An 11,395-nucleotide genomic window follows, 5' to 3' on the forward strand; every position below is an offset into this window, starting at 1 on the left:
CAGGGATTCAGCGATTCTTCCAAGGACAGAAGTTGCACAATAGATGCAAACCCTTCAAACGTTGGCAGCAACTAGTAGCTCTTAATGGGACAGAAATGGAAGCTCTCCTGGAGACTCTGAGAATACCATGAATAATGCATTGGATTCAGGGCAAATCAATTTGATCACCCTCAAGTAACTGAACTATCCCCATGTATTATATAGAGACTATTTAATTATACTGATCCCCATAGACAATATGATTAAATACGATTGAATTTAAGTGCTGTTTCCTCTTCATTCTGGCACTGCCCACCTCTTTCCTGCTGGTCTCTGCTATTTTTCTGCATGCCACACAAAGATCAAGAACGATCCTTGTGGACTGTGTTTGGAGACTAGAGAAAGAAGATGCAAACAGCCCTTCTTGCAGCATTCTTTCCATCCAAATTCTGCTTTATGCTCCATAAATACAGGTAGTCCTCATTTAATGACTATTAGTTCAGTGACTGCTCGAAGTTATGATGTTGCTGAACAAGTTGTAGCTATGAATAGTCTTCAAAGCTCCAATAAATCCAGTGGCCACATGATCGTCATCTGGCATTGTGACTCAGTGTCAGCCTGTGGTTTCAGCAGCTGAGTTGGACAATTCTGAAGAGGAGGAGGAGGGGTTTGGAGAGCCTTTGGTGTCAGAGGAAGGTTCTGATGCACCGCAGAATTCTCAGCCAGGCCCCTCCCGTCTTGTTCCTCCTCAGACCCAAGTGTGTGAGCATGAAAGTTTGGAAGAAGACGATCCACAGCTGGCTCTGTTCAGGGACGCTAGAAGCAGGAGGCAATCTAGCAGAACTGAGCAGAGGAAAGCAATGAGGCAAGTCAGGAGAAGGCAATGAGAAGCCACGCCTTGGGACTGCTGTTAAAAGGGGAATGCGTGGGAGGTGCTGGTTGCTGAAGGCAACCGTTTGAACAGCTTCTGATAAAGTCTTGGTCTGTATTTGTTTAACTTTTGTTGAACTTTTTCGTTTAGCTTTTGCAAATAAATTTGGTTGGATTAGTTCCAGCCTATTGTTTATAAAAAGGGGTTGTCCCTGACATTCCAACAGGGCCGGTCGTAGGCTGGAACAGAACATCTGAGGACCCAGATTGTTGGGGGCAATAAGATGACTATGTAATAATGCTGCTTGGGGGGGGGGGAAGCCCTAATAAGCAGGCATATACATAGAATGAAGGCTATTGCTAAGCACATTGGTTTGTGCTTAAATTGTAAGCCGCCCTGAGTCTTCGGAGAATAAATGGGATATAAATGGGATTAAAATAAAAAAATAAATAAATCTGGGCACTCGGCAACTGGCTTGCACTTATGACAGCTGCAGCATCCCACAGCCAAAGGATTGCCATTTGGGCAACCTTTCCTCTCAACCAAAGTCAATGGGGAAGCCTGTGGGGAAAGTCACAGGTTGTTCCAGTAGGGTGCTCGCGCTCTCCCCAAGTCTTGCAGCAATTTGCTAGTTACCTAACATCCTCCCCTGCCTGACAGCAGCCATTACTTGTTTGCTGTCCAAACCATTTAAAGGTAAAGGTAAAGGTTCCCCCGCACATACGGGCTAGTCGTTTCCAACTCTAGGGGCCGGTGCTCATCTCCATTTCAAAGCCAAAGAGCCAGTGCTTGTCTGAGGACGTCTCCGTGGTCATGTGGCCGGCATGACTAGACACCAAAGGCGCATGGAACGCTGTTACCTTCCCACCGTATTGGTCCCTATTTTTCTACTTGCATTTTTATGTGCTTTCGAACTGCTAGGTTGGCAGAAGCTGGGATGAGTAACAGGTGCTCACTCTCTTACGCGGCACTCGGGATTCGACCCACCAAACTGCTGACCTTCTGATCAACAAGCTCAGTTTCCTAACCCACTGAGCCACTGCGTCCCTTCCATCATTATAATGCTATAATTATAAGCTGAGTTATTTGGCACTTTGTAAGTAACAATCGATAGCCCTTTTTTTTTCTTTCAGCATGCACAGGTGTTGCTTTCCATCCAGCAAGCTTCAACACAGTTGTGTCTTCATGTAATTCAGTTCACATTCTTGACATATAAAATGTATCTACAATACAGCTTTTTCTGCTTTGCTGCACGGATTTTAGCTTAGAGGGGAGATCAGCCCCCAGGGTTCGTTTCTGTTTTGATTATATGTACAGGGGAAAAAAATACCAATTGACTATTATTAAACTATTGTTTTCTTCTCCTCGCTTCATCTTCCATGGACCTTTTCCAACTGGGCTGCTTAGTTTTTTTCTTTTTCTTTTTTCTTCAGCTTTTTTCTTTGCTTCAGTTGAAAAACATAACATTGGTACAGAAGCAGGGCTGACAGATTTCCTGTCCATGGAAATGATAGACTGAAAGAGCCTGCAGGTTGAATTCCTGGTGCAACACAACACTTTAGATTTTAACCGGTCCCACAGAATCTTCTGGATGAGGAGAACAGAGCAACACTGTCTAAGCCAGCAGTAGGCAACCTTGGCTCTTTTATGACTCATGGACCTCAACTCCCAGAATTCCTGAGTCAGCTGCTGACTCAGGAATTCTGGGAGTTGAAGTCCATGAGTCATAAAAGAGCCAAGGTTGCCTACCCTTGGTCTAAGCAAACAAGTCTAAGAATCTGGAGAATGGATGAACATTCATAAGATAAACAATAAAAGTTGCTTAGCATCATTTAAAGCAGGGCTTTTCAACCAGTGGTACGGGTACCACCTGTGGTACATTGGAACCTGGCAGGTGGTACGCAACCATCCTAGAAAAGTGGTAGCGGGGGAGGGGAATGAGCTGAACCGGTGGCAGCCGCACAAGGCTGAGCGAGAGATGGCTGGAGCTGCAGGGCTGTCAGGGCTCAGCGGAAGCGCCAGGATCAGCGCTAGGATCAAGCTGTAGCTCAGCGCTGATCCTGGCGCTTCTGAGCCCAGAAGAAGCGCCGATCAGCTGCAATGTTGCAGCATCTCCAGGGTCTTGTGATTTACATTCAAATGATTGCCAACTGATTCATATTTATGATGGTCACAGTGTCCCAGGGTCATGTGAAGTGACCAAACCTGCTGCAACCACCCAGCAGACGGGGGAATAAAAACCAAACACCCCCCCACCCCACCCCTGCTGCCAATCTTCAACAGAAATGCTCACAACAATGAAAACCTCGGACAGGAGGAAGAGCGCTGCCGGGCGGGCAGGCAGGTGTCTTGCTCGGCTGTGGCTTGGGGGGCACTTTTTTCAGTGCCATTGTAACTTCGAATAGTCACTAAGCGAACTGTTGTAAGTCGAGGACTACCTGTACTTCATCACTTTTTTTTCTTTTTTTTTGGTCATCAAGTTTTTGACCCCTTGCTAGGCGACTGGTGGTACTCGGATGTTGCCCAATCCTAAAAGTGGTACAATGGGTGAAAAGGTTGAACAGCCCTGACTTAAAGGAAGCACCCAAAGCACAAATCACACACTAAGGAGGAAACCTGCGTAGTGTGTTTTCCCTGCTAATTCCATAAAACGACTAACCACTTCACGAAAACAATTAATCGTGTAAATCTTCTAGCAGTAAATGTATTCAGCCACCCCTCAGCAATGGGTAATGCATCATACAAAAAATTCCTTGAACTGAAATGAACGAGGGAAACTGTGTGCTTTCAGACAAATTCCCTTCTAATACAGGCCCTCCTATGCAGTGTTCAGCACTTCCTCTGCAGTTTTTTAATTGCTGGTACAGCTGTCTGTGTTTAATGCATTATGATCATCATCATCATCATCATCATCATCATCCCTTAGAAAGCCTGCTCTTTTTCACGGTACACACAACTCTGAAAGCAAGCACTTCTGTTCCAAGGGGGCATATAGTTCTGTACAAAAAAAGTACTGCATCTTATGGTGCAGCCATTATTTTGACTTGGTTCTTGAGAATTTGTCTTACAATCAGCTAATTCCTGACTTCTTGTGTGCAAAGCCAGATGCAAAAGGAGGAGAGAATGCTGTATTTGTATGTTCTTTGTTAATAAATAAATAAATAAATAAATAAATAAATAAATAAATAAATAAATAAATAAATCACCCACTAGTTTTAGCTAGTGCTGAATCAGGCACTCGTAGGCTAAAGAGCATGGTTGTGATTTGTGATGTCCCAGAGACCATTTGATCTTGCCGTGAATAGGCTCTGATTAGACCAGGGGTAGGCAACCTTGGTTCTTTTATGACTCGTGGACTTCAACTCCCAGAATTCCTAAGCCTGGCTGAGAGTTGAGGTCCACGAGTCATAAAAGAGCCAAGGTTGCCTACCCCTGGATTAGACAGAACTGGGCAAATTTGGCCCCTTTACAGCCTGTGGACTTCAACTCCAAGAATTCCTGAGCCAACCACATTGGCTCAGGAATTCTGGGAGCTGAAGTCCACAGGTCATAAAAAGGGCCAAAGTTGTCTACTCCTGGGTTCGAGGTTAGACACTCAGCCACTTTGGGGACAATTTTCCCTACAATTGTCTATGGAGATTCTCAGTCATAGCTATCTCAAAGGTGGGTTCCCCCCCCCCAAAAGGCAACTGGACTCTTTCTTCCCTTGAGGAAGTAGTTTTGCTTCTCATCCAAGAAGCTTCATCAGCTAGGACTGGGTGGCGGTGGTGTGGAAGGATAGGTTCTGACAGGATGGTGGGAGGGGGATGGAAGGATTATATTACTTTGCAGTCATCTGGCCGTTAGCACTCTCTCTGAGAGCTGTTGAGGCCACTTGGGGGTTTATTGCATTTGATAAAGGTATTTAAAGCCTGCAATCTCCTCTTGGGAGTTAGAAGCTTTTGAATCTCCTTGAACTTTTGTAATGTCAGAGGCACAGCTCTAACTCAAGTAATCATTCAACTATTAGTATTGCCCCACATCATACTTTGATTCTGTAACCAATACTGAGGCCTTCATAGCTTTTAATTTTATGTGCTGTTTACAGGCAGGCCTTGACTTACTACCACAACTGAGTCTGCCAAATACAGTCATCATGGTTGCCAAGTGAGTTATCACACGACCAACCCCATTTTGCAACTTTTGCAATGATCATAAAGCAATTGCCATGGTTATTAAGCAAACCCAATTGTTTGCTATGGGGTGATTTTGCTGGAAACCAAAAATAAATGTTGGATTTCAACAAAAAATGTAGTAAACTGCAGTCACATGACTGCGGAATGCCACAATTGGCAAAAAAACGTAGGCTGGTTGCCAAGTGCCCAAAACGTGGTCATGGGGACTGGATTGTAAGTATCTTTTAGGAGACCATCTTTAACTTCAAATGTTTCTTGACTGACAGGTCATAAATAAAAGACTACCTCTATTCTATTTGACTTTCCCTGCCCCTTTGTTATACATTGAATAAGCTGTTGTAAATTGTGCTGACAAATAAGAATACTCAGTGAAGAATCACTATTAGTCTGATATTCTTTAATCTAATACAATATATTTTGTATTCTTTAGAGTTGCTGTGCTGATTGGAAATTACAAAAGTGAATTCAACACAGTTGAATTCAGAGCTACAGCTTGTAAGCAAGTTGCTCAACATAAACGGATCTTCTCCTTCAGGTTTCCATGTACACAAATTGCAAGTTAAACACATTTCAGTGTGGGACATGTAGCCATTGCAGCACTTGACTCCATACTTTCCAGGACATTAATGCTCACATTTTAAACAGAAAGTTCATTCGGTTGGCAAAATATACCCTTAGACTGTTAATAAGATAAAAGGATAAACAGACAGGTATATATTCTCTGGGACGCGGTGGCTCAGTGGATTAGGACGCTGAGCTTGTCAATCAGAAGGTCGGCAGTTTGGCGGGTCAAATCCCGAGTGCCGCGTAACAGAGTGAGCGCCTGTTACTCGTCCCAGCTTCTGTCAACCTAGCAGTTTGAAAGCACGTAAAAATGCAAGTAGAAAAATAGGGACCACTACGGTGGGAAGGTAACAGCGTTCCGTGCGCCTTTGGCGTCTAGTCATGCCGGCCACATGATCATGGAGACGTCCTTGGACAAGCGCTGGCTCTTCGGCTTTGAAATGGAGCACCGGCCCCTAGAGTTGGAAAAGACTAGCACACATGTGTGGGGGAACCTTTACCTTTATATATTCTCTTCTAGCACAGGGGTCCCCAACCCCGTTCCGTGGACCAGCACCAATCCGCAGCATGCCAGCAACTGGGCTGCACAAACAAGTGAAGCCCCCACCCATGGGATGCAGGCAGTATGCAAAACCAAACCCCCTCTGGTTGGCAGAAAAACCTTTCCCCACGGCACCGATCCTTGGTGTCCAAAAGGTTGGAGGGCCTCTGTTCTAGCAGACAAGAGTAAAAATGGAAGGAGGGTTTTTTTAAAAAAACAACAAAAACAAAACAAAACATGACATTTCCAGCACTCAAAAGTGGTCAGGGAGAAGAAAGATTTAATACAATGTTATCTGAGGAGGCCTTAGCTTCACTACTTTTGAATTCTGATGGGAGTTGCCTTCCATTATACAAAGGCAGGTCAACACAGCAATAATTTTATTCAAATGTGCTGTACTTATTAGGAAAGCCACAACTTGCTTCCATCTCAGTTACCACACTTCGAAACCTAGCAACTCCTTGGAATGCAAGTTTGCATCTTTCCAGGGCATTCCAACATCATGGATTTGTAGATTGGGAGGTTAATCTACTCTGTAATCTCAGCAATGTGAAAGTAAGTTTGCAATAGCTGAAGACAACAGAGATAGAGGATTTATATTCTCTAGGTCATGACTTTATATTAATTTTGACTTTTTTAACTAAAGATTGACACCTCTGCCAGCAGGCATACTCTAAGCTGACGTTCGGTTTTTCAGATATCTCGTAAAATTATGTAGCAGGTCTGCACAATGCCGTATTTATTAAATTTATATGCCATCCATCTCACTGCTAAGCCATTCTGGGGGTTCTCCTACATTTAACCACCACCATCCCGACACTTTTATTCTTTACCATCCAGAAAATCATCCTATCAGGCTAAGGACTTGTTATGAACTCTCTCCCAATAAGTTGATTTCATTTTTTTTTTAAAAAAAACAGACCGATAAACACACAAGCACCCATTTGACTTGTAGCCCACAACAATACAGTTTAAGGAAGGCCATAGAAACAGATAGCATTTGCCATCTCTCCAGGTGAGAAGCAATGCTCCCCAATACAGGGCACCCCTTACCTGTTTCACTGGAAATTGGAATCCCCAACACTAGGCACTTGATGGCAGCTGCCCATTTTTCGGCAAGAGCCTGGTTTTCCTTGTAGCGCTCTGCTCCGTCCACTTGAAAGGTCTTTGCAATCCGCTGCCGGGCCCGTCCTGAGCCCACCGCCACCTTTTTTTTCTTCAGTGGATAGGCAAAGATGCAGAAGAATGCCGACTGGTTTGCTACTGTATGACTGCGCAGTGTGTGGCAACCAACCACATCTATCAGCCGTATCACGGTCCGTTGATCAGTGTCCGGCTTGGGTACTAGGCGCTGGATATGCAGTTCAGTCCGGGTGAGGCTGAGGGCATAGCGGATGCCCTTAGGGGGGTAGGCTCCAAACTCCCCATGGAGGATGGCCTCAGAACCTTCTTGACAAGGCTTTAGTACCAGGTTCATCTTGTCACGGAACCACAGCTTTGCAGTTGTGCTTTAATACCTGCCAAATAGCTGGTTCCAACCCATCACTACTTAACCTCCTTTTTCACCACTCCTCCCATCACCCAAGATGTGAAAAGCAGGATTTAAAACCTTTCCATTCACACAGATTTTCCTTAGGTCAGCTGAGTAGCTGACGCAACTTACTTTTACCAAGAAACTTGCTTCCTCACTAGAGCTTCTTAAGCATTTTCAAGACTTCATTGCTCTTTTATTGAGCAAGAACCTTTGTCTCAAGGAAATGAAACAAGAGGAAATTTACTGCCAGTACATACTCCCTAATTTTTCTGAAAAATGTCATCCAAATTCTAGAGGAATGAACACAGACCTGTCTGACCCTAACACTAGGGTTAATAAGTTTGAAGGGAGGTTTTTCTTCGCAAAACAAGTGCTTCTTCAGAAACATATGTAGAAAATCTTGTTTTCAGCATGATTTCACCTTTAGATAAAGTGTTTCAATATTTAACTAGGAAGCTGTCCAACCTGTAAAAATCTAATCAGACCCACCTGGCTACAAAAACATTCTATTTTTTTACTAAACTCTTTTCCTTCCCTTTTACAAGTCTGCTTCCCAAAACTTCAGAGAAGGGAGAAGAACTTCAGTTAAAAATTAAACAATAAAAAAATATTGATCTATTTAGGGGACACTCAGGAATGAAAAATACCAAAAAAAAGTGGGGTGTGTGTGTGTGTGTGTGGAGTTTGGAAAGAGAATGCAGACACCCTTCATTCTACCCTTCAACTAGCGGCAAGGAGAAATGAAATACTTTTATTAAGCTTTGTCAACCTAACTCAACTGTTTTCACTCCCTAGGTTTAGAAAAAAAATAAGTTTCTCACAAATGTTCGCAAGAGCGTGTCATCATAAAAGGGGGGGAACAGGGAAAAGCTCTTTACTAAAAAAAAAGTGGAGGAGGGCAACAGAGCTGATCATTATTACACACACACACAAATATACATTTATACTGGGAGGGGGAGGACGTTTGAGATAACCCCCCCCCCGAAAGGATCCTATTCCCCTCTCACCGGGCACGCTTTGTCCAAAAAGCCAGATGACCTTAGGAAGGAATCTGTGGGGAGGAGAGGGGGAAAGAAGGAGAAGCTCCCGGGCACTTCTGAAGGTCTGCCCACCCCTAACAACTTCCAATCTTCAGCATCTCTCCCCCATTTTTTTCCACGCCATCCCCCTCTTTGCTGGACCCCGGCTCTCCTTCTCGCTTTCCGAGCCCGGTTCTCGCCTCTGCTCTGAGCTGCCCACTGCCTCGCATGTTAGATCGGGAAGTGTTCCTTTTCTACCTGGGGAAGAAGGATGAGCAATGGGGTGGGGAAAGCTTTCTCCCTCCCTATCAGAGGTCAGAAAATCGTGGTAGTCCCGCCCCTCAACGGCACTCTCCTCGGACATTGGTGAGTGGCTTTGCCGTCTTTGACGACAGCAAAGGTATAAAGTAACAAACCGGCCATCTTAATTAAGGGATAGGCGCCAGCGAAGGGGTTCAAGTTACGAAAGAATGTCGAGTCCTTAAAAGTGCTAACGAAAGCGGTTTCTTTCAGCGATGATGGGTTTTGCTGAGGGGAGAGGGACAATTTTGAGCTTTGGGCAAAATCAAGGGAGAGAGAAATTTCCAGCTTCCTCCAGGACTGCCATCTTTACTAAGTGAAATAAAGGCAGACTCTTGTCTCGAGAAGAGGGACGCGGTGGCGGCCATTTTGGATCAGGGCAATCTCATCCTTCACAGCCCATTCCCTGGCCTAGAATATTAAAAGTTAGGGAAAGTTCTGTATGCGTCACGTAGTGTCATCCATTTTGGATATGGGCAAAACGTGGCACCTTCACCTCGAATTTTTCTTATGGAACGCAAGCCTTGATTGGCTGCTTTTCATCTTAGACACTAAAAAGAGCCACTTTATAGGCCACTATGGGAAGACTTTCACTCCACAATTGGCATATAATTAATTTAAATATACAATGTACAGTCTCTACACACCATAGCTATTCATATTATTACACACTCAACAGAAAGAAAGTGGTATGCAGTAAATTTGCTTATACACATATACAAGTAGTGCTTTTTAGACATCAGAATTGGGACTTAGTCATTAAGCAGAGCAGTCACTAGATGAAATCATGACTCCTTATAATTTTACTTCAGCTTTCCCTTGTTTTACAGACCTACGAAGATTATATATATATGAGGACAGATTGCAAAGTTACTTTTCATCACAGTTATAACTAAATGAGGACTGCCTATATAAAAGTATTAAAGCCAAAAATAATCTGCTAAAAGCAATTTAAAAGATTTCGTAGTTTTTCTAGACGCACAGGGGTAGGCAACCTCGGCTTTTTTGACTCATGGACTTCAACTCCCAGAATTCCTGAGCCAGCATAGCTCAGTATAGCTGGCTCAGGAATTCTGGGAGTTGAAGTCCATGAGTCATAAAAGAGCCGAGGTTGCCTACCCCTGCACTAGGCTATTCACTACTCCAAAGGAAAATATATTCCACCCTTAAATATAATTCTATATATTTCTTTTATACCTAGTGTGGGAAGTCAGCTCCCCAGAGAAGGAAATATTAAAAGGGCAGGAAAATATATTTCCTAAAAGGATCTTAAAGAGACAGAAAAAGCATGCCCAGGTTTTCTTAATAGCCCCAAGTCTTCCTCCCCCAAGTGGAAACCAACTCTATAGAAATGCAGATGTAAACCATTCAGGAAGGTTGAAGCTAAGAAGACTTCAAACTTCTAAAATCTACATACTCCTGCCCCAGGGAGGTGGGCTGGGACAGACAACCAGCAAGAATCCTAGAGTGGCACACCTAGGCTCAGGACAGAATATGTGACAAAGGAAATACAAACCTTGAAACAGGAAATAACTCCAGACGATAGAGTCCAGGGGGTATAAAAACCCACTACCCACATGTGCTCAGTCCTTCTTTTCCTGTTGGATCCATCTTTCTGTCTGCCTTTCCTCTGCAGTAAACTACAACCTTCTTCCCACAGCAGTTGCCATGTTTATTCCCCGCTTGGAGGAACCATGATGGAGACTTTTCTTCCTACACTAGTTAACAGGCTTCCATGAATAAAAAAAGACACTATGATAGATTCTTCTTCTGTATTTAATGTATTAACAGATTTATATCATCAGATTGATGAGCTGGATGCCAAAACAAAGCAAAATTATGGCATACCCTCAGTGGCGGGATTCAGCCAGTTTGCACCACTTCGGCAGAACCGGTAGCTATTTTTTTTTATTGCCCAGGCCCAGAGTGTACTTCTGGAAGCGGCATCCACACAGAGAACTGGTTGTTCACATATTTGAATCCCACCATTGCATACATTTGAAAGGAGATCAGGAAGACTGTAATTGAGGAGTTTGTCTGGCAAGAATATGCACAAAGCTTGTAACAATTCTCTGGATGGTTAGAAAGCTGATAAAAGTAACAGACTTAGGCACCTTGCAAGCTCAGACTAGGGATGGCTAGAGGTCAATAGAATAATTGTTAGATCATTATTGAAATGTTTATTAGATGGTATTTCTTACATATCCCACCTTCTCCTTAGTGAAAATGTATAAAGCTTTCTTAATTCTGTGGTTCGAGGTTCCTTGGCATTTTGGCCAGGATCCCTTTTCTTGGAGAGCTTCAATAAAACAAAACAAAAACTGCATTTCATGTCTGGTGTACTTCATTGGCCTCAGCACCAGGCTCAGACATGAATTGGGAACAAGAAGATAGTGTTTTTATTTTGCATAT

The 11,395-nt window shown here is 43.6% G+C and overlaps 2 protein-coding genes across 2 annotated transcripts in view; one reads left to right on the top strand and one right to left on the bottom strand.

Annotated features, from left to right (window-relative positions):
• Positions 1 to 8,860, bottom strand: part of SPHK2 (sphingosine kinase 2) — a 36,326-nt gene extending 27,466 nt beyond the window's left edge. Inside the window, exon 1 of the mRNA XM_083379163.1 lies at positions 7,184 to 8,860. Within this exon, the coding sequence (XP_083235289.1) occupies positions 7,184 to 7,607 (424 nt within the window). The 5' untranslated portion in view covers positions 7,608 to 8,860. The remainder of the gene's footprint in view (positions 1 to 7,183) is intronic.
• RPL28 (ribosomal protein L28) overlaps positions 1 to 11,395 on the top strand; it is a 532,136-nt gene that overhangs the window by 11,931 nt on the left and 508,810 nt on the right. The gene's annotated exons all lie outside the window — the stretch shown is intronic.

This window comes from Vipera ursinii (assembly GCF_947247035.1).
Source record: "Vipera ursinii genome assembly, chromosome: Z".
In the NCBI taxonomy this organism is placed as follows: Eukaryota; Metazoa; Chordata; class Lepidosauria; order Squamata; family Viperidae; genus Vipera; species Vipera ursinii.